This window comes from Serinus canaria, chromosome 7, assembly GCF_022539315.1.
Source record: "Serinus canaria isolate serCan28SL12 chromosome 7, serCan2020, whole genome shotgun sequence".
In the NCBI taxonomy this organism is placed as follows: Eukaryota; Metazoa; Chordata; class Aves; order Passeriformes; family Fringillidae; genus Serinus; species Serinus canaria.
The window spans coordinates 13497294-13520476 of record NC_066321.1 but is presented as its reverse complement, the minus strand read 5'-3'; the positions used below and the strand labels follow the sequence as shown (position 1 = coordinate 13520476).

The window sequence follows — 23183 nt, the reverse complement described above, 5'->3', positions numbered from 1 at the left end:
ATTTACTGCCACTGGTTACCATGACACACAGAAATCAAAAGATTGTGGGGAAACATGTTTTTCATAAAATTTCTGGCCATCAGAATGAGATGACCAAATCAAGAACAGAACACACAAATCAAATTGTTTGTTGCTGGAAAGTGTGATTCTAAAAGCCAGAATGATGAGAAAGAAATGCTTTTGTGTCATGACCTGACATTCATCAAATTCCAGTTTTGCTCATAAACTTACAGATAAGGAATTTTTGCAATAGAATGACAATTGCTACCTGTCTCATTCTCATCAATCACATCCTGCTGAGAAGGCAGCAGCCTGTGAAAGTCCCAGAAATATTCCTGACTTAAGTACTGCAAGCAGATCTCTGGCTTTGTGCTTCACAGATGGCACACCACTGCTACTGACTTGTATGTTAACATAACCAGTGGTGACTTATTCCTGCTAAATTTGTTGGTAAATTTGTTAAATCACCTCATTCGGGTCCAACCTTCCAAGAAAACTTGATTTTTATGAATTTTAGTAGTTTCCCCCTTCCCCCTAGTTTTAATCTATCCCCTTCCATTTTGGCTAAGGAACAGTTGTTTGAAGCAGGCAGGTTCAGCAGTGAAAACTTTGCTTGAGGTTCAGCACACTCCTATTCTCATTATACACTTTTCTGACAGTTGTAGTGATTTCTTTTGTTCTATAAATTGCAAATCTGAACCACTAAAAGCCATAAATCACTTCCTGCCCCAAAATTCTGACACTAGCTTTAAAACAATTTTTTTTTAACATTTACACTTGCTTTATATCTGAGCTCCATTCAAGTAGATCTTTCCAGTTCTTTTTTACACTGCCAAGGACTAAATGTGCTTTGTAGACAGAAAGTGAGGTTTTGGCATGATTTTGTGACACCAGAGAACAGGTCTTTATGAAAAAAACAAAGTATAATGGCAGTCCTGATAAAGGTGCAAGACTTACCAGTGAGCAAGACTTCTGCTTTAGAAGAATGTCTTAACCATGACATTCCAACTGACAAGCTGTTCAACTTATTTGTTGGTGGGAAAGGGCATATTCATCCCCCAAATACTTTCTCCCATTCAGCACAGAAAGCTCAGAGTTTAGATCTTTCTCCTTGCAGAAGACAATACTTTGAAGTGATTCTGTGGCTACTATCAGTGACACATGGAATAAACTTGTAGAAAACTTCAAGCTTTCTAATTTTCAGGCATCATTTTTGCCTGCTAAATTAGTTTCCATTAAAAAAATCCAGTATTTGTACTCTTGGTGGTTCTGCAGTCAGGACCTCAGTCAACAATTTAAGCATCTACATGTTTGATTGCTATGGATTTACAGATGGGAAAAGCATGAAAGAAAAACCATACCTGCAAGGGGATCCCCATTTGGCGCATTTGACAGGAATGCATGGGAATGACCCTACAGGATAGCTCTAACCTACTGGTGTGAACTGCCAAATCTCTACTGTGCAATCCACAAGGGCAATTTGATGGCATAACTGTAACCTTACCCCAGACTTCTCAAGGCCTCTCCAATTTCCTAAGATGAAGTTCCAGACTGAAGCTGGCAGTGTTGAGTAGAGAATGAAAAGCTGGAGATTACAACTCCCATTGTCTTGGTTTCCATGCAGCTGTGGGTGATCCTGCATTTGGGAGTTTGTCAGGCTGAGTGAATATACAGATACCTGTGGGTGATAAGCAGCTCTGACAACACAGGTTTCAAAGCCACTGACAGCAGTCAGGCAGCACTGTTCCTGTCTTTCAGGATCTTCCTACCCACATGCTTGTGCTTTTGATTCTTAACAACCCCAGCATCTCTTATCACGATGCTCCATTGCTGACTGCTGGGTTACAATCTCAGACAAAGCCTTGGCTGCTAAATTACACTCAAGTAGGTCTTTAAGTGCTTTCTTGTGCAACCCATTCTCCCTCTTGATGCTCCTGTTCATTGCATGAGAAGTGGCTGAAATTCATTCAATCCATGTGAATGATGGGTTGAAATCCTTAAGGCAGTCATTTCCTTCTCAGGGCTTTCCTAGGCATGCAGACTAGGAAATACACAGGAAGATTTCATCTTGAATCAGCTCACCTAGCCACTTTATGAAAATCTGCTGCAAATGGGACTTTCCAGACGAAGAACAGCCCACCCTTACCTCAGTGTATCCAGGGATGTGCTTTGCAGAACCACCCCAAACACTGACTGAGTTGTTGCAGGCAGCAGTGTGTAAGCAGTCTCTATCTGTAGGCTGAAATATGTCTTTAGAATTTGGCTATTAAATGTTTAATGGTTTGGTCTCAAACATTCCTACTATCTGTCCATGCATGTCCAGTAAACAAGGGAGATGTTCAAATTGAATGATAGTTCATGAATCCAGTTCACGGTTCAGGCCAGACAGAGACAGAATTCAGAGGAGGGTTTTACCTCAGTATTGATTGTTCTTTGCTTCTTCCATACATTTGAAAGATAACTTTGGTTGTAACGAGACAAATGAAAAACAGTTTACTTAGTAATATAGAGTCTTATAAATTTTTGTCCATTTTTTTTGCTTGTATCAATCGACTTAGTGCAACAGACCATAATAACATTGTCTTATTTTTTAAAAAGTTGTAACTTAAAAAGAAGACTGCCTTTTTATGTAAAGAATTTAAGTGAGGTTCTAATTGCCTCCACTCAAGACGATACTAAGGTATTTGATTGGGTTCAGTAAAACATTATAAACTTCTGAACGCACTGAGGAGTATATGGAGTCCACCAGGCAGCTTTTGTAGTTGTTAAAAACCTTTTCTACAACTACTGAAATTTAATTTTTTTTAATATTCTTTATATAAAAATGTACTTATCATAACTGTTCCCTTCCAAGGGGCTCTTTTTGTTCTTTGTAGGCTCTTCTGCAGTCATGGTTCCTCTTGACTGGAAAAGTAGGTCCTAATGTGTCCCTGCTTTCTCCACTGACGCAGGACTTTCCTTATCACACACTTAGTATAGAAAAACTAATGAAGTCTTAACACCTCCATTGTTTATGCAACTGTGGTATGTTCTCCTTGCCCTTTGGTTTATATTTGTGTCTTGCCAACACACTGCGTTCATGAGAAAATCATTAATCTATTAACCTCAGCACACCAATTTAATTTACAAGCTATAGTTAGAACAGGTTGACTGCAGCTGCGTCTGTAAAAATGAGTCAAACCAGCTTCTGAAAACTTCATGTTAGAAATATGTTAATTGCTCAAGCTGCTCTCTGGCCCGTTACAATATCAGATGCATCACACAGAGGCCATTCTGAGTGAAAAAAAGTCATTACCTATTTTAATATTTGCCAGTAAGTGTGCAGTGCCCTGCCAGAGCTGGCATCTCTTGTCCCAAAGGGTCATTAGCCTGAACCCATCAATTTGACATATTCGGCTGAAAAAGTCATCACCATCTCCCATTAGACTGTGAAAAACATTAAGGCTGCTCTTTCAAAATTAAGGAACAGTTTCTCATCTGTCAATCTGGAAAAGAGACAGAATAATTTGGCTGCCACTTGTATACTAAATTATTATAAGGGAAATAATGGTGTCATATAACAACAACAACAATCACATGATCTTTTGGACAAGTAAATGGATTGTGTTGAAAATGAACGTTGCATCATACAGATTAAAAATACCTATGAAGTTAAAATGCTCTGGGCCCAATTCTCTTGTTATCCCAGCTAACAAGTACCTTGTCATTAATTCTAAACAGACTAAGTACAGTTTAATTCAAATAAAGGTCTGTTCAAGATTTTTGATGCTTTAAAACACAGAAAGGATAAAAAGAAATTATCAAATTACTTTAATTAGGTTAGGATCGACACATTATTTTAATTTCATTTGATTCTAGTATACAGTGTTAGCAAAATAGTTTTTCACCATTCCAGAATGTTATGAAGTAAATAAGAGAAAATCTGTTTGACAATGTTTGTGGAAGTAATGGTTTAATTCACACAGTTTCTCCTTTTGTGAAGCTGAATTGCCATTGAGTCTTGGGGAAAGGCAGAGATGGAGAGACACACTAAAAGTCATCTTGTCAAAAATAATCATATGATATCCCTTAATGATAAGAGGGAAAAGGAGAAAATATTAATGAAGTTTGGGAAACTATTTTAGGTTAAAAATAAAAAGGATATTTTAAAAGGAACAGATATTCTATATTTTGAAATTAAATAAAACATATCAAATTTTAAAAGAAAAAAAATGTTTTAAAGGATTATATCAGCTAAACAACATACAGATTTTTTTAAACTAACTTTTCCATTTATCCCCCAAAAGAACTGAAAAAGAACTGACAGTGCCCTTAAATTCCCCTTTTGAACAGTTTGAACCATGTACTGGTTTTTTGGGGTTTTTTTTAGTTTGAAGTTACTGGAGATTTTAACTTCATTGCTCAGGGTTGTTGAACTGAGAATTGCCAACAATTCTGGTGGCAATTAAGTCCATCTGGCAAGTGTATTAAAATGGTCAATGCCCCCTTAGAAGTACTATAAATGTTGCAGTGACCAGTGTTTGCTGTGCTCCTATGGGAAAGCTGCTCCATGTCTGAAGACCAAATGTTGCCTTCTTATCATACAAAGGTGCATGAAGTGTGAGAACCTGGAGGAAGGTCCAATCTATTGAAAAAATTCTGCATGTGGCAATTTGGAACTTGCGTCCTGCTTTGTCTCTTTCATATGTATAGTTACATCCCTGCCAAATTTCCTTACTTTTCCATGGAAATAAGTTGATTAACCAGGCCATCATTTACATTTCTCCTCTATAGCTGTCCCAGCCAGCTCATATACAACATCTTCCTGGGGAAGATAAATTGACCTGGAATTGTTTCATTGAGGAAGGAGTGACAAATGGAGTATGAATCAATCTCTCACATACAGTCCATGATCAGGACATTTTCCTGCCTTTGCCTCTCCTCCCACCTTTTCCCTCTTCATCAGAGCAGAGTACTCCTTTTGAAGGCTTTATAATTAAGAGGGTTTTGAAAGAAACACTAAATATGCAGTGGATCTGATGATTCTTCCTAATTTCTGCCTGACTTTCCTCCAAAGCCAACAATTTTAAGTTCTATTAATTTTTTGTTGAACCAAAATGGGAACAAGCCAGCCACTTGCTCCTTCATTGAGGTCAAAGCTGAAGAGACAGGAGTTGCTGGCTTAACTGATTAATCATTGCAAATGCTGCAGATGACCATAGGTAATCCAAGCAGCTGACCACAGACACAGTGAAAGCCCATCTCACCACCTGATATTTATCTGATACTTATCTTATTTATCTGATATTTATATTATACTTCTCAAGAAACAGTTCATGAAAACAGCATACCCCACTGATCTAAACTTTTAATGTTAAAAACATCAACATGAAAATTTAAGTCAGAACCTTCCGTCCCTTGTGTAAGTGGTTAAATTAAGCAGTAATACAACTTAACTGCTAAACTGCTTGTAATTATTTACCAAGACAAGCTTTTAATTTGTACCTAACAGGTCTAGCAGCCTCAGACCAGACTCTCAAGCCTTTTGGTTGTTTCTTAAGAGGATAAGGTGATCTCTGTTTCTGAATGTTGTTGTGCTTGACTTTATGACTGAAATAACTTCTAAAGATTAGGTTTTGGTTTACATTTGAAACATACCCTCTTTGATGGACATGGCACTAAGCATTTATGGATTTGGCATGAAGACAAACATTAGTTAAAATTAGTCCACTTAACTAAGACAGTCAGAACTACTCGCTAGAATTTGAAACATTTTCATCAAATACATTCAACAGCATTTTTGCACTGATTTTCTCTGTTCCTGCTATCTGCCTGACTGTCCTTTTATCCTTCACAAATTTTGACTCCATTATTCAACTTCAACTGTTTTTAAAGGAAAAGCAGGCATAGATAAGGACTGCTTCAATTTTCATGAAATCTGCGGACTGGAGAGAAGAGGGAGACCAGAGCAGCCCAGCACTAAAGGAAAGGCAGTGAGGACTCAGCACTTTTAAGCTCTGTTTAGCAGCAGTCAGTAGCGCAGGAACCATGAGCTTTCCAGCCATCAGGCACACAGATCCAGAAGCCCTGCAGCTCATCCCTCCCCATGGGGACCTGCTGAGGGAGGGAGCCTCTGTATACTGGGGGTGGGATTTAGGGGGCATAGATCCAAAAGCAAGAGTGTTCCACTGACTCTGCTGCTGGCAGAAAACTGATTTTAATAAACACAGACATGCTGAGATAGAAACATGGCCATTATTCTATTGAGGCTGATAAATGCCTATTTCTCATTGAAATGAAAAAGCTTGACCTTGTGCTTAAACTAGAGAGGATATGATCAAACTAATGTCACATAATGTCACCTAGAAACCACCTGGAAACTGGTGAAAGCCAGATAATATTGTAAGAGTTCAAAGAATGAAGTACCAGGCTCCTATCCTTAGAAAAGTATAATAATTTTCCCAACATGGGCAGGTTTCTTCATTTATGCTCATTCCCACTGTCAATATTTTGTAGCAAAGCAGTCCAACAGGTGATAATTCTTGGAAATGGGAGCTCTCTGTGCTCTGTCCTCTGGCTTATTTGATATGAATTGTATTCAGCTCCATCCAGCTCATACACCAGTGCTTGCCTAAGGCTGTCTACTGTGCGTTGCAAGTGGAAATGTCAGGTTGTTTAGCATATGTTCTTCAGGGACACAGAGATCTTTCCTGGAGCACGGATGAGATTAATATTATTAATGGAGATATCTGTAGTGGAAACAATCTTCCAAATGCTTTGAATATTGAGCATATTAAACAAAGAAAATAAAACATATTGAAACACCTTAGAAACTTGCAAGGCAAATAGTAGCTCAGGGCAACAATATTTCTTATTTCCCAAGGTTTCTTCAATGAATATGGAGATTCCTTCTGCGTATTTGCTCTAAAGACAAAGGCCACATTATTATCTGAAAAGCATTTCTGTATCAGTTCAAGCTGTCTGAACAGAGTTGAGGAATTTTAGCAAAACTTCTTTACCATCTATCATTCATCTGTGCTATTCTAGGCAAATTGTGCAATATTGTTGGGGGAAAAAGGATCATTTGTGTATTTTTTTTGGATGACTGTCTGGCATTATTTGGAAAATAGCATATTGAACACATTAACAGGGCTAAGCATGAAAAGACCTGCACTGAAGCCATCTATCTACTGAATGTTTTTCAGCACAGAATTATATTGTAGTGAAATTCATTAACAGTTTATTGCTAATGTCAAGGACCATGTAGGTGGGAGGCTAATCACCAGCCTGACGAGATGTTTGACTGCTGGAAAGGAGTCTGTGTGAGCTCAGCTGTCTCTACAGGTGCTGCAGAAGGACACTGATAGGCAGCTGGTCGAGATGATAGCTGTGTGTCTCTTCCAGCAGGAGCTATTCTGTCCTGTTCTGTTCTGACATGCCTTCCTGCAAGATCATCTATTCAGCCTCCAAACGGTGTGGTGAATCCTAGAGTATGGTGTGGGAATTTCCTTCCCATCAACCAACAAGCAAACTTAGAATAGCTTAAAGAAGCCTAGATTTCCAGAGTCTATAATTAGGGAAAATAAATCCCAAACATTATTGTTAGCACTGCTTACCTATCCCTTTGCAAAGCTTGTGCTGAGGGCCTAACCTCGCTATGAGATAGTGAGACCCATTTTTTTTGCAGAGCTTTCAACACGCCCTGGTCAGAAGGGCCTGATATCTCCTGTAGGTGCTTAAATGGGGTCTTACCCTCTGTATTTTGCCTGTTAAGTTAGAGTCATGTTTATGGAAGGAAACAAATCATGCCTTGATGCAACAAACTTGATGCTGCTACATTCTTAAGCAGAAAAGAACTTCATTTAGTTTAATCTCCCGATAAGGAGTCCTTTTTACTGTTTAGTTGAAAGGCTACCTGTAGACAGTGTTGACTTTCATGCAACATGGAAAATTAAATTAATTTCCAAGACTCTAGTTTCTCTTTCAAATCTGGTTGAGACTGGTCAGTGGACCCAAAAGTTCCTGATGAGAACTGGCAGATGGATGAGCAGATGATTAGGCAGACAAATAGACAGCAGGAACACATAAGACTAATTTCATTAGAAACCTGGACTGAAAACAGAAGTAGCAGTGGGTACTTGGATAATATTCATATTCTAGTCACCAATTTTAAAAATGCCATCTTTTTGAAACCGTTTCAAAGCTTGTAGATGACATCCTCAGTAGTTTAAACAGCAAAGGAAAAATCAAAGGAACATTGCTGAGACTTTTTTCCAGCTCCTTTTTTTGGTCAGAATGCTGCATTTTTATAGTTTGGACTGTATTTTGAACCTTTAAAGCCAGATTCAGTTTGGAGAGCCATGGAAATTTCAATGGAGGATTAATGTGTGTCATTAAGCAAAGAAATATGGTCTAGTAGTTTTCAATAGCAACAAATGCTTGCTATGCTACTTCTCTGATCAACATATTTTTCACTTACTGTAAAGACTTTGGGCTGCTCCAAGTGTAGGAAACATCCATGGAGGAAAGCCAACAGTGAATAGTGATTTGAGCTGGCCACTACATTCCTCAGCAAAGGGCATTCCTGTTCCTAAACATTCTCCATCCAAGCAGGAAACCAGCTCACCAAAAGGAAAGCCCCTTCCCCATTTAATATTTATTTATTTATCCACATTAACTGTTTACTTAGAAGGCTATTTACTTATTGGCAAATTGATCCAAGCCAATCTGTAGTCTGACTGCCATTAACAGGGAGAGGTTTGCTAGGTGCAGACAGAGAGGGCAAAAAGCAGGAATGCTCTTTCGAGTGGTTGAAAGACATCATGAGTCTACACGCAGGAAAAACAAGTTCCCCAGAAGAAAAGCATAAAGAGAAAATCAGCTGGTTCAAGCTGGAGACTTCTTTTCTAGAGTGCTCTGAGCAGAGCAGAGAACTCCAGACATTGAGTCCAGTGACTCCTTTGAACTACAGTAGCTCGAGAAGGCCATGGAAAGAGTTTGGCTGGGTATTTCGGATGTAAGATTATATTGGAATGCACTAAGCAGTCAGGCCCCTCTCTCAGCTGTCAGATGGGGACCCAAGGGCAGAGCTGTTACCCTGTGCCATCCTTCCTTCCTTCAGAGGTGCTGCTCCTCCACAGCTGCATCAGCAGCCGAGGGGCTCTGTGGCCAAGCAGCAGCAGCAGCCACTGCTGGCCCTGCTGGCTCAAAGCAGGGCACTTTCCCAACACACCAAGTGAAACACCAAGTGCTTCACACCCAAGGTGGGATTAGCAAGAGCTCTCACTGCTTCTGCTTCCTTTGAAATCCATTCTCTCACACATTCCACCTGCTCAGTTGGGCCGATGGTGAAGGTTTTGAAAACTCCGTTTTATGAGTATGAGAAACACGACAGAATCAAGCCAGGAACATAACATATAGCCTCTGTAACCCTTCTCTGCTTTCCAGCTTCCTAGTTTAATTCACCACTTGATGCTGCCTAACAGGTTGCAGAAGTCTGCCTTCTCAAGCAGTCATGAGACAGCCTGCAAATTTCTCAAAGCACTTTCATAATACATCAAAACTATTTAGCACTGCCTCCAGAGAAGTATGCTTTGGAACAGTCTCATAAGGTCAAGTTATCCCACTGAAACACCTATTACTATAAAGAGAATGAAAAGAAAAAAAAATAAAGAAAAATGAACAAGCCAACAGCAGCAGCACAGCCCTGGAAAATATGAAGTCATAAGTAGAGTTCAGCCAGAGCAGACTCCCATTAAATTTTGTTTAAGAGCCAAGTTCCACCCTGAGATATGTGTGAGCTGCAGTTTATTTCAGGGGGAGCTGTGCTGTACTTCATGCCATGGCAGGGCTTGGACACAAGTATGTATCTGTTACAAGAGAGGAGAAAAGCCCACTTCCTTTTTGCATTTTTTTGGTTCTGTCTGTATAGATCAAATAGAAAACTTAAAGGAGTGGACAAAACAGGCCTCATGCCCCAGATTTACAGGGCCTCTCTGTTAATTTTAATTCCTTCTTCCACAATAATATCTGTCTTTCTAAATCCACCTGGCTCCTCTCACAGGACGTGGTAGTCTTTCCCTCCTCCCCTGCTACACCCAGGAGTGTTAAACACACAAGCAGGAGCTCTAAGGATTGTCCTTGTAGCTTCTTTGCTCTTGAGAGTCCCTTTAGGGGACAGTCAGCAAGAAGTGCTCCCTAGGAGATGCACATGCTCTATAAAGAAGGGTCATATAGAGCAGTCTGTTTTTAACTCTTTAAGACCTTACATGGGATATTTTTGCCTGAGAAGTAGGAGGCCTGCTTAATGAGGAGGGAAGAAGGGGTGGCAGAGATGTTCTCTATCCTGGCTGCATTCCAAGACAGGGGCTAGGCTTACCAGCACCTCTGTGCTGTGCTGGGTTGCACAGCTGGCTTCAGACAAAAGCCTTTATCACTGCTGGGGCGGGCAGCTGCTGCACAGATGGAGGGGACAAAATGATAAAGTCATGGTCACACAGCCCTGCAGGCACTGGAGCTGCCTGGGAGAACTGGACAGAGGAGTTCCCTGCTCCCTGCCACCAGCTGTGCATTCAGTAATGCTGAGCTTCAAAGGTTGAATTCTATCATCTCCAAGTTAAAAGATCTTGTTCAAGAAGAGCGGCAGACAAGGCTCAGTCCTGCCAAGCGCCAAGTCTGGATGTGAGCAGGAGGTTAAAGTACTTCATATGAGAAACTCTGGTAAATGCAAAAGCTTTTATACCCCAAGGCACCCATTTAAACTCTGAATTACTAATTCTGGCTCAAAACTTTCCCATTCCTCAGATCCCTTGATGGTTGGCCTGTGCTTTAACTCTCCATTAAGCATCTGCTACTGGCTCTAGTGGATAAGAGAGCCCATCAGCACCATGCAGCACTTCCATGGGCAGAGATTAAAAAGGTTTTGAGTTCTGGTTAGTTTTCTGGACTAAGAAACTATAACCAGAACTATCAGGACCAAACCCACACTGGCCATCACTTGTCATGGATTCTGTAGCAGATGGGAAGAGGTGGCATTGTCCCTGGGAAAGGAAGTCTCCTTTCCTTAATGCTGGTGTAGCCTAACAGCTGGAGAGGGCTAAGGGAGACACAGGCAGCTCTGGTAATGCTACAGCATCACTTCATTGTGCAATGGCAGTGAAACAAAGGACAGGGAAAATTGGTACCAAATCCCATTAGCCAGAAGATGGATTGGAAATATCCCAGCAAGGGGGAATGGAAAAGACAGATGTGTGTGGCCCTGGGAGTCTGGGGAGACATATAACCCTCGGCCACAGCTGACATGCCATGGCTTTGTGCCTGTTAAGGGACAGAGTTTGCATTTCTTGCTACATCTCCTCTCACCAAGGGTATTTTCAGTGGAGGGGGGAGTGGGAGGAAATTATCCTCTAAGGGATATGGATGCTCATGTCCACAGACAGCAAGCTGGTGCCCTGAAGTGCCAAGCAGTGGAAAACAAAATCAATTGCAAAGCTGAACACCCACATTTATCCGCATTTCCCTGGTGAACTTCCCTCAGCCACCCACAAGTCCTGGACCTTGCTCTGTGCTGCAGGCAGCAGGGCATGACTGGGGAGGGTTGGTCCCCAGCTTCTTCTCAGGTGTGACCTGTGAAGGAAAACACTTGGGTGGAAAAGGGCATGTGCTACCTGTTACTGTTTCCAAGTCTCTTTTTCTCATTCAATGAGGAAAATCTACCCTTCTCTGCTGGAATAAATCACAGAGACAATCTTCAATTACAGAACATGTGCTTTTCCCCCTCCCACATCTCCCCCCAGTGAGATGTGCAGTGACTGCTGCAGTTTCATATCTGACAAAAATAGCCATCCAGACCTCCAAAGGGAGGGGCTTGTATTTCTCCCTCTGGCCATCTTCAGCAGCTGCCAGCTCTGCCAAGCCCTGGGGCTGCACCACGATTGAGGTGGGGGGAAGATTCAGCCAGAGATGTGGTACTCAGATCACTTACAAACAGCACGGTGGGAGCAGCAGCATGGAAGTTACACTGCTGTCTGTTCTGCTGCTGGACTCTGGAGAAAACAGGACACAGGATACGCTTCCTGTCTGGGGAAGGCTTGTAGCAGCCTGGGAAAGAAGGCATGACCTTTTCCTTAAAGGAAATGCAGTTTGTGGAGAGGAATAGGGAGGAAAAGTCCAGGCTCCAGTTTTTCTTAAAAACAGTGTCATGGAGCTGTACCTCATCTCACTTTCTCCCCTGTGTTTAAAGCTGATCTTTATTTATTAATCAATGCCACATTTTAAAGAGTTTCATACCTCTCTGCCAACCCATTGTTGCTCCAGTCAGTCCTGAACCTTCTGGCACAAGTCAGAGGCTGTTGCAATGAAAGGTTTCATTCACTGCAAGCAAAGGAAGCCAGAGGAGGTACCTCAAGAGCAGAAGGGCTCAGCTCATGCTCTGTTTCCAGCTCACAAATGGTTATGTCCCCGGGATGCTGAGATTAAGCATCTCACACAGAACGTGGGAGGAGGAAGAAGAGTCTTTGTCTGAGAGTCACAGATTTTAATGGATTCCAGAAGGGAAATCCTTTACCCAGGAGCAACAGCAAAGTTCAGAGAAATGTAAAAGCATTTATTTCCCCAGTTATGTTCCTGCCTGCCAAAAGCAGGAGGGGTGATTTAGTCCTCCTTGGTACGAAGAATCCCTTATGGATCATTAATCCACAGGGGAAATGAGCTCAGGAGCCACAGACATCTTTTCTTAATGTGCAAGAACCTTGAATCAGCTGGAAGTTTTTTTTGGGAGCATACAGGATCAGTTTATCTTTATTTGCTCCCCACTACCCCCAGTCTTCAATAGTGTTTCCTACAAGAGCTCTAGTTACCATTCATAAATCACTTTGTCTTCAATAAAATCTGTGGTGATAGCAGACGAGGCTGCTGTGAGCTAAACCAAAACATTTGAAGCAGAGTAGTATTAAAAAATTAGGATCTGAAATCAGCAAATTCTGATACAAAGTCCAATAAAATCAATATGAGCAATCTCAGGTTCCAGGGTACAAGTGTCTCAACAACAGATTTCAGCACTGCAATGGCAGCTTGCAGTAAGTAAGGCATTTCCTGAGAAACTCTGCAGAAATGGGAAGGACACAGAAATAGTTAGGTATTTGTTTACAGGTCAGGATGTCAGGTGATCTTAAGTGATGAAGTTTTCAACTTACAGCTAGAGGCGTACAGAAAACATGCACAAAAACTTAGGGTAGGAAAGGGGTTAGATCTTGTGGACACCACTTGTTAATATTTTCTCATTTCTTTAGGAATAATAAAAACAGTCTCATTTTGTCTCACTTTGATTCTGTGAATGCACCTGAAAATATTTATATAATGTGTAAGTTGCTAAGTGAGGAACATTATAGACTATGTCTATATATATATATATTCACAATAGACATTTACAATATGCTACTATTCTATGGTGGATGGCATTTTATATTTTTTTCCTCAGCAAAAAATAAGTGCAGCAGGGAATTACATTTCTGAATTCAAATCTCTCAAGAAGCACTCCATACTTAGAACTGCCAGGTTCCACATAAGTCTGGTAAATACACATTCTTGTTACTGTAAATGACTTACAAGATCAGAAATGTGGCTGAAAGGGAAAACCCAAAGCTGGCTGGTGTCCTTGGGTTTTATGCTCTCGTGTGTGTCTGCATGTGCACACAGCAATCTTTATTTTGGCTCTTTGTCACACAGTTAGGCTTTGACAAATTGAAAAGTATTAAAATTAGAACAATCATGTTTACAGGTATTACCACCCTGCTACTTCATTTCTTCCATGGTGCTTAAATGTTCAGGCATGTGGCTTTGAAACACAGTACCTTTAATACACTTAAAAACCCTGCTGGATTTCCAGCTCTCTTTGATCTCCACAGTCTAGAGACTGTCTCAGAGAATACAAATAAATGTGTTTAGGGGAAAAATATTTTCAAGGAGAAACCCCTAAAGTCCTTCCAGCTTGATATGCATTACCAGTTGATGTCATACCTAAGGTTGTATTTTGCATTTTATCTTCATGCTTCAGGAGGCTGAAATCTCTATCCAGAATCAGTAACTTGATGATGTAACTTGGGAAGACAGCTGTGGTCAGCGCCACATGAGCACCAAAGTGTCAAATAATTATTTGGTGATTCTTGTTTAGGAAGGAGATGGAGGGAGAGATCATTCTGCCCTGAGAAATTTACATACTAAACAAAGTAAAAAGAATACACTTTTGCAATGAAGAAGAATATTTTGTCAAGAGGAAATGGGAAGGATGTGAGTGGAAAGCTTGCTATTAATCATGAGTAGGAAGAAGTCATTAATTGGAGAGCTGTAGACAAAGGAAAGACAGATAACCAATAGTAAGAAAAAACCCAGCTTCTTTTGGGGGCTGTACAACCCCAGCTTTTCCACCTCTCACCATGCCAAGTCACCATGTGGTAATGGCTGGGATTTGTAGTAATTTCAAATTGTCCCCTGCACAGCAAGTACAAATCAGATCTGGGTGCTTGGGTCAGGGTGTGGGATGGTTGACTTGGGAAGAGGTGTTGTGAAGAACCAGATCCATCCAGTTATGGTAAGATAGAAGGGTATTTTCACTTTTTAAAGGATATTTGTGGGTCCAGTCACTGCCTATTGCTTGAGCTGTAGGTATGATGAGTAGACAGCTTTAGCAGGAGATGGTAAAGTGCCAAAGGCAATCAGCAAGGTTTCAAAAAAATTAATTTTTTCACACTAGGTGGACACAGTCTTCATGAGAAGGACCTAGCAAGCAGCCTTTGAATCATAATATCAAGGAATGGGTTGAGTTGGAAGGGGCTTTAAAGAGTTTCTAACCACATCCCCATGGTCAGCTTCATCTTCCTCTAGACCATGTTGCTCAAAGTCCCAGCCAGCCTGGCCCTCTTCTCCCTGACCTGGGGGTGTTCTTCCTGGCTTTGGTGATGTTAGCAGAAGTTGTTCTCTCCACTCTTCTTCATAACTGGAGCAGGGATAGGTTGAGTAACAGGAAAAGTGACAGCGTTCAGAGCACACTGTTTTTGCAAAAGAGTGAAAAACCCCTTTTTCCCAAAGCAAAGGGGAAGCTGGAACTTGGTTCCCAACTGCAGATTTGTTTCCTGGGGTACTCAACACATTATGCAGGGTTTTCTGTAGAGAGAGATACAGCCTAATTTTGTGTATAGCCCCTCTTTCCACCAAGGGCTTAATTGCCATCAGTAACTGATAGCACAGCTTCTTTAAACCAGAAAAGGTCCCTATGAGTTCAGTGTGGGGAAAACTGGATTTTTATGTAATAGAGTCCAAAAATCAAAGGCCTTTGATGTAATTATGGAAATTCAAGAGAGGCAGACAATAATAATCTCTCCCCATCATGCTGTTCAGAACGTAAAAAGCGCGTCCCAGTTGTAAATAAAAAATTGCTATGTGATGACAGGAAAGATCTGGAGAGGGGAGGTGTTGTTTCATAGCAAGCTGTGAAGATGAGAGAGCAAAGAGAAATCAATAGAGAAGAGGGAGAGTGGAAGAGAGGGCAACTCCCAAAGGAAACAAAGCCTCAGCCCAGATGGTGACAGGGAAAGATCTATGTTTTCCTGATCTATGTTTTCTTCCTTTTCACTGGCAGGACTGTGGAAGGTCCTTGAGAGAAGGGAGGAAATGGCATTTAACAGCTGGGACCTCTGTGTCTCTCCTGTGTTCAGAGAGGACCATTTAGTTGTGGGCTAAGAAAGGGACAGACAGGTAGGATTAGGAGGTGAAGAGGGTGTCTGAACTAGACAACATGAGAGAGCAGGTGTGAGAGAGGACACAGATACATCAAGGATTTAATTTCCTGCTTGCTTTGTTGGATGGGATTGGGAGCATGCTCATTACACTTGCACAAACCACTGACAGCTAGAAAAGCAACCTCAGCTAGCTCAAGGGTGCTGGTTTTAAAGTTTCAGGAAATAAAAGACTAGACTGTTTCATAATAAATTGGTAAACTTCTTGCCCTAATACATGCTATTAAATTCTTGAAAGCAGAATTCAACAATATATTCTAGAAGACAGAAATAAAATATAAAAATCCAGCATGTCATTTTAAACATCAGAATTTTTGAAAATGTACATAAGCTTTCTGAGCTCTTGGATGACTACATTTTATGGTAACTCTTCACCATCCACTAGAAGTATTTTTTCCCTCTACTTATTCAGACAGATAACTCTTTAATCACTTGTGGTTAAGTGATTTGTGGTCTATTTGTCTCACCTAAGGATGATTTGGTTAATCTGAAGTCAGCCATGAAGACCTGCTTTTTCATCCCTTCTTAAGTGACTGAAATTTTTGAAACATCCAATTAGCAGACAAGAAGCCTCTTTTGTTTTAGCAAGAACACTTTTCAAAGAAAATGAGATGAACGACAGAGAAGTTTGCCTACAAAAAAAGAATTAAACTGGAATAACAATTTTGTAAAATCTCTTCCAGGATAAATTAAACTCTTCTCAGCTGTTTGGGGGGGGGGTGGGGGGTCACAGAAGTATGTAATACGATTGAATTGATTCTTGAATAAGTATTTTGTTTCCAAAGGAGGGTAAGTTTTTTAAAAAATAACTTTAATTTTGGTATGAATATACTAATATGATCAGCATTTCTAGAAAACTGTCCTAAAGATGCAAATACCAAATCCTCCCAGCACAGATGAGCTAGAAGAGGAATATAAACCTGAACAGATAGAGCCATATAAGTAGTGGAAGGGATGGTGGGTATAAATACACATCTTTGTATATGGATGCATACAGATATAAGGTCTATTGTATAAACACACTCTCTGGGTGTGTATATATGTGTGAACAGAAAGAATTCAAACTCATTTTCTAGGTTTGGTGTTACTGAAAGAGTCTCAGCTCAAAAGTGTAAACACCTACACATATGTAATGATTTGATGTCTGAGTCTGTATGGCTGTGAACTAGTCACACATGTCCTGTATGATGTTGATTGGCTCATAAAACTAGGTATTTTAAACATGTAGTCCACAGTAAAATAGGCATTTATCACTCACAATAACAAAGAACTGGCTCAGGGTGTGTTCAAACGCCCCCCTGCAACTTACTGATAAAAAGCTTAACTCAGTTTCAGGGCTTATCTGGAGAAAAAAAGAGGTAGAGACCCTCATGAAATAACTGAATTCTTTTTTCCCTCTTAAGATGAAAAAGAGAGGCAGAGGAAAGGAAAGAAAAATCACTTTAAAACTCTAATGCAGCAGAACAAGTTTAACCCATTGAGATTTTTAGCGAAGTTTTCTGCTTCATCAAGAAGAACCCTGTGGTGAAACATATGTCAGAAGAGAAGAAGATATGAGAAACTGGTGTCCTTTGCATATGAGATGATTAATTAAGAGGAAAATCACTTAGCCAGCTGTCTCATTGGTGAAACTACACGTGCAAGGTACATCTGCAGTAAGGGATCAGTTCAGCACAGGCAGTGCATTTGATTTCCATGCTAACATAGCAGAGATAGGAATCTGGAGTGAATTAGATTGTGCTGACTCTTCAAGAAACAGAGGAGTCCAGATCTTATTTCAGCATGAAATTATGAGCTGCATGTCTGTTGTTCTAGCATTGCAGTGTTGGTACTTGATGCAGTTATCAGTTACAAACAAATTATCCAGAGAAGAGAGGCCTTTCCTCCATTTGTGTTCATAAATTGTTGGCAAACAAAGCCTGATTTCTCCAAGTCACACGTTTCTCCATTCTCCAAGTAGTTTTTCAGAATGCATAGCAGCTGGTGAATTTTTCATCTCCTTATTACTGGGGTAACGGTGTCAAATTCACCTGAGTTAGAAAATTAAGGAAGTAAAACACACTTGTCTGCTGCCCAAGTACTTGCCCTCCTAAGGTGTTTCTATATTCTTGTCACTGTGGTGTCTGGGTTTTTCATGCATTTTCTATCACAACTTGTATGTGAAACAAAAAATTGTAAACAAACTTCCTACTCATGTCAAATGCTGTTTTCAAAAGTTTTCTGATCTTTCTGTGGGAAACAAGCAGGCCAGTTGCTAAATAGCTTCTGAGCTAAATTTTTTTTTTCCTGAGCATGCATTACAGAATTAGGCAGTGGGAAGAAGCAAAGAGCTGTTGCACCAGTGATTCTGCTGGAATCACACCAACTCCGACCTCCCCAGCTTTTCCCAGCTAAAAGCTGCCTCCCAAGCAGTCTCCATGGAGAGCAGTCATTTCTCTCCCACCTGTAATCTCTCCTCTTTACCAACCTTTTGAAGCAGAGGTGACTGTACAGCACCTAGCACAATCAGATCCCTCTGTTGGCTTGAATTTCTCCGTGCTATAGGAATACTGATCCCTCCCCAACAATAGAGGCAGGCACTGCACAGAGCACACACACAAACAGACTTTCATTACACAATGCAGTTCTGAAAGCCTGTTTTACAAAAGACTTTGCTGATTGGACTCAGTCATTTGAACAGCTATGCATACAGGGTATATTACACAAGAGCCTAGAAAGAAAGGAGCAGCAGGATCAGCAATGAGATGCAGACACTGCATAATTCTATAATATTAACAGGCTTAAGCACACAACTAGCCACAACCTGAATCTTTAACATCTACTGTGTATTTTTTTTTTAATGATGCCCAGCAATGCTGACATTTTGTATTTTAAACCAGCAGACTCCTATTTGGGTCGACATCCTCCCTATTCTCTCCAGCTCAGCGGTTTGCCAACATTTCTGCTGTTAATTACTGAAATTTTAGGTGCATTCTGAGCCTTTCAATTCCCAGACTTTCACATAAATATGTCAGACAATGAGGGTGTCAGGAGAGCCCTGGGGTATAAAGCCAAATTTTCCAATTCATATGCACAGTGGTGGGAAACAAACATACAAGCAGAGACATTCAATTTCCATCAATGCTTGTAGGATATGTTTTGAGATTTCTGTGCTAAAAATGAGAGGTTATTATAATCTGTAGGTTTCCTTGTGTATAAATGCTCACAGGTTTACCAGTGAAGACCAGATTTTCATAATCAATAGCCTCTGTTTTTGTTTATCACTTACTGTCACAGGCAAGCACTTCTGTTGATTAAGGGCAATGAAATCACATTTATTGCCAAGGTGTGAATAACACAATTAAAAACCTGAAGGGTTCATTCAAGGCTTTTCACAAGCCCTGTGTGAAAGGCAAGTGGTATTGCTCCAGGAACATACAAAACAACCAGTTTGCAGCCCCAAAAATATATCTCATTATGAGCTGAAGATGTGGCGAGGCTGTTCTCAGAACCACAGTCCCCATTCACAGCCAGAACTCACTCTGCCTTTATCTGAGGCCACCTCTGCAAGGTCTCAGCCTCTCTGAGGGGACAGATCCATACCTGACTCATTTTGCCAGAAGCTCTGGTGGTCATTGGGGCAGGTGGAGAAGCTTGGGCTGATGGAGCCAAAACCTCCTGCTTGTAAAACAGAGGCAGCACCAGACTGTGCTCCCCTGAGCAGGGCAGTGCCTGGCTTACTGCTGGAGGACAGCTGGCAATGCAGAGGGAGTGCATACAGCCCAAGGAGGCTCTGTTCACCCTCTTCCTCAGCCTGTTCCTCCCTCTGCAGCTGGGGCATGGCCTGAGGACCAGCCTTGGTCCTTGGTTTCATTTCAGGCCAATTCTTCTACGTTGCACACAACACACTGCTTCCCTATCCCCCCAGGAAGGGAACCTTATCTGTTGATGGTGATGAGGAAGAAAAGCCTCCACAAACTGTTCTCCTTAACCACTAACTCCTTTGACAGCTGGCATTTGGAGTATAAGAGACCTGAGATAAGCATTCCCAGCCTGCTGGTTACAGATGAAACCCTGTAAATTGAAGAACACCTTCTCCAAAGGGGGGAACACCTCTGACCCATGAAGATGGCTTTGCACAGATCACTGCCTCCCAAGGCTGAACCTTTGACTTGGTGACGTCTATTGTCCTAATCCTTCACCTCATCTGAGCTGTCCCACTGCCTCAAACAGGGTCACTGCAGTCTAACAGGAAGAGGGCAAAAGCTGCCAGCTGAATTGAGACTGCCAAACCTGTGGAGGTCCTCAGGTTTCATAGTTAAGTCAGGCAGCTACTGCTTGTACATGTGAGCAGGAAGCAAAATACATCACTGAGTTACTGCCTCCCTCACCTCTGTCATGCACAGAGAGAGCCCACTCAGATATCTGGGGGATATCTGAGCTGGGCATGGGAAGTGCCCAAGGTGAGATGGTGGGGCATCCCCATTTAGGAGTAGAATACATTTACAGACTCCGCAGAGTTGAATATTTAAAATCTGAAACAGTGTGTGCTCCCCCCTGGATTGACAGGGTCATACTGCATTTATAGAATGAATAAAATTCCTTATCAGCCATGGGTAAACACAAGGAGATAAGCAAAGAACATGAGCAATTAGGTAACTTAACACGGTTCAGTTTACATCAGTTGGCAGCTGCTCTGTGGTCTCACCTGCAGGTATTCAGAAAAGAATTCATATGTTCAGAATATGTATCAAAAAGGTTTTGATGACTATTTTATGCATTTTCACACCCGTCTCAAAGATTTTCACTGTGGCTATGAAGCAAATTTGTTTTCCCAATTATTCTGCTTCTCTGGCAAACATCTGCTGTCCATGCTGCGCAGTGCCTGTCAATACACTCAACTTTCAATTGTTTCTTGTCTTGTTTCTTGCAAAATTAGCAGGAATTTTACTAGGAAATTAGACCCTTTTCCCAAAGACCTTCCCTCAAAACTTCAACCATTATCAATGCACCAAACATGCATTATACAGAAATATGGTATTATCAGACTTCCCTTTAACTTTTGTTCCTAATCAATAAATTTTATCCATCTAATTAAAAAAGCCAAACCAATACAAGAAAACAAAACCAGAACACCCAACCAAAGACAATATATTATGACTATTTTCCAGCCAGAATACTCCTAGCTGGATTGCAAGCAATTTATTTTCATGGAGAGAATCATATGATCTTAAAATAGTTCAAGCTGAGAATCCCTGCCCACATTTTGGAAGAAAACCCAGGAGAACCTGATGCATCTGTCTATTTTCATTATGAGCAGACAAAAGGCCCCATGGGGCACTAACTCTTCATCCGGTTTCCCCCTAGGGCTTTCTGTGAGGTCTGACAACCTGGGTCTGCCAGAGAGGCTGTTTGTATTGTACTCAGAACCATAGAGCTGGTCCTGGATGAGTCACTTGGCCAAGCCTGTCACTAAATATACAAGATTGGGTCTGGACCCTTGTTGATATTTCACAATACACATGAAGAACCTCAGTGAGTCATGACCACCCTCCTGGACATGCTTGGAGAGCTCCAATGGCAGTAATTTACACAAGCTGTGCCAAACCCAAGCTCTCAGGATGTTGAGTTAGCCTGCTTGTATCTTTCCTGGCTATAACGGAAAACAAGCTGCAATAGAAAACAAGCTGTAATATTCTAAACTGCAGAATGAAGTAGAATAAAATATAAAGGTAATATCAAATCTTTCTTGTTGGTTAGAATCTGCAAAAAGGACTAAAGGGTTACTAGAAATTGCTGGTTTGGATTCCAGAGATTCTGCTTGCTGTGTCTTTTCTGCTGGATCAGCCTGCCTCATTCAAAGCTTGGGAAACATTGTCAGTATCTACAGCCACACAGAACAAATATTCTTACAGCAGCATCTGGATCAAACCCTGAATTGCAGGCTGCTCCCAGCAGTGCTGTCTGTACTTTCTGCCTTCATTATTGATGCCATGGTATGATAAACAATTCTGCTACAGGCAGTTCATTTATTAAAAATAAAACAAACGTACTTTCTTGAATTAAAACAAGAAAGATCAAACTAAAGCCATAAGAAAAAATATATATATATTGCAGCACCAAAAACTCAAGAGTTTTTCACAGGTTATCAAATCATAATCCACCCTTTCCTTCACCTTTCTTTTCCAGACTGTCCCAGAGTGAACACTAGCATAGTGCAGCTGAGCCTCTGCGCTCACTTGACCGTTCGGGCCAAACTCTCTCTTTTAAAATTTACTGAAATATGCAGAGTTACGCAAACAGAGGACTTGCCCTCCTGTACCCTCTCTCGCTGAAAAACCAATTTGCTCGTCCTTAAGCCCGTGTTTCTAAATTTCCAGGAGCAGAAACACATTGTGGCTTTAAATATAGACTGTCAGTTTGTGGCTGGAGTCTCACGTTACACACGGACAGCTCGAGACTCTGAGCGCAGGCTGGGCAGCACCATTGCTGTCTTAGAAAGGCGTCAGCACGCTTTCAAAATGCTCTTTAGCTTCACTCCTGAAGGCGGGGGGAGGGAAAAACGTGCAAATGAAACTTTTCTAAGCTGGGGTTTAGGCGGAAACGTTGCTAACTTCGCTTGGTCCTATCCAGGAGCCAGAGTTTGCAGAGCCTCTTTCAGTTCTTCCCTCGCACACGCGCACACACGAACACAAAGAATTAAGAAAGAAAACAGCTTCTTCACAACTTTTTTTCCGTCAGGATTAGTCTCAGGCATTCCTTATTTTTTTTCCACCCCCATACGAAATGCATTAGACAATCTGTTCCTTAAGCGAGGAGCTGATAAATCCACTCTTATTGTAAGGGGGGAGGGGGGTGAGGGTACTCACGTGGTTGAGATGTCGCATTGTTTGGGGAACTCATAATTTACGCCTCTGAAAAATGCCTTATTTGTGTTGACAGTCTCTCTTCCCTGCTCAGAACTGACGGCGGGATTGAACAGAACAGCTGGAAGGACCCAGGAAAATGCTCCTCTTGTTCGGGCTCTCCTTGCCTGGCTCCTGACCCCTCTACAACTGGAAAAGGAAACAGCACATGTGTCATTCTCTTTTGCTGTGTAGCTCACATGAGCGGGGAGGGGCACCCATTTGCAGATAGCAGTAACTGTATTCAAGTTTTGCAAGTTGGATGCATTCCACCCCTCTGCTTTTATTAGCCAGCAACCAGTGGAAAGAAAATGCTCTTTTCATTCTTAGCCAAATCTAGACACACCTATTAAATCCACTTCCCAAGCCCCTATCCACTGCCGTCGATGTTATTTCTTTTAAGTGCAAAACTTGCTGCTGACTCCTTTTCCTAAAATGTCTACTTTTAGTTGGTAAGGTTGAAAGTAGGGCTTTCAAATTTTGTTGCTCACCATCCCCCTTCACCCTTGCAGTCTGGCTGATTCTGTCC

General features: G+C 41.3%; 1 protein-coding gene across 1 annotated transcript in view; it reads right to left on the bottom strand.

Moving 5' to 3' along the window:
• GYPC (glycophorin C (Gerbich blood group)) overlaps nucleotides 1-22860 on the bottom strand; it is a 28890-nt gene extending 6030 nt beyond the window's left edge. Inside the window, exon 1 of the mRNA XM_009087860.4 lies at nucleotides 22619-22860. Coding sequence (XP_009086108.1) covers nucleotides 22619-22652 — 34 coding nt within the window. The 5' untranslated portion in view covers nucleotides 22653-22860. The remainder of the gene's footprint in view (nucleotides 1-22618) is intronic.
• Between the last annotated feature and the right edge of the window lie 323 nt (nucleotides 22861-23183).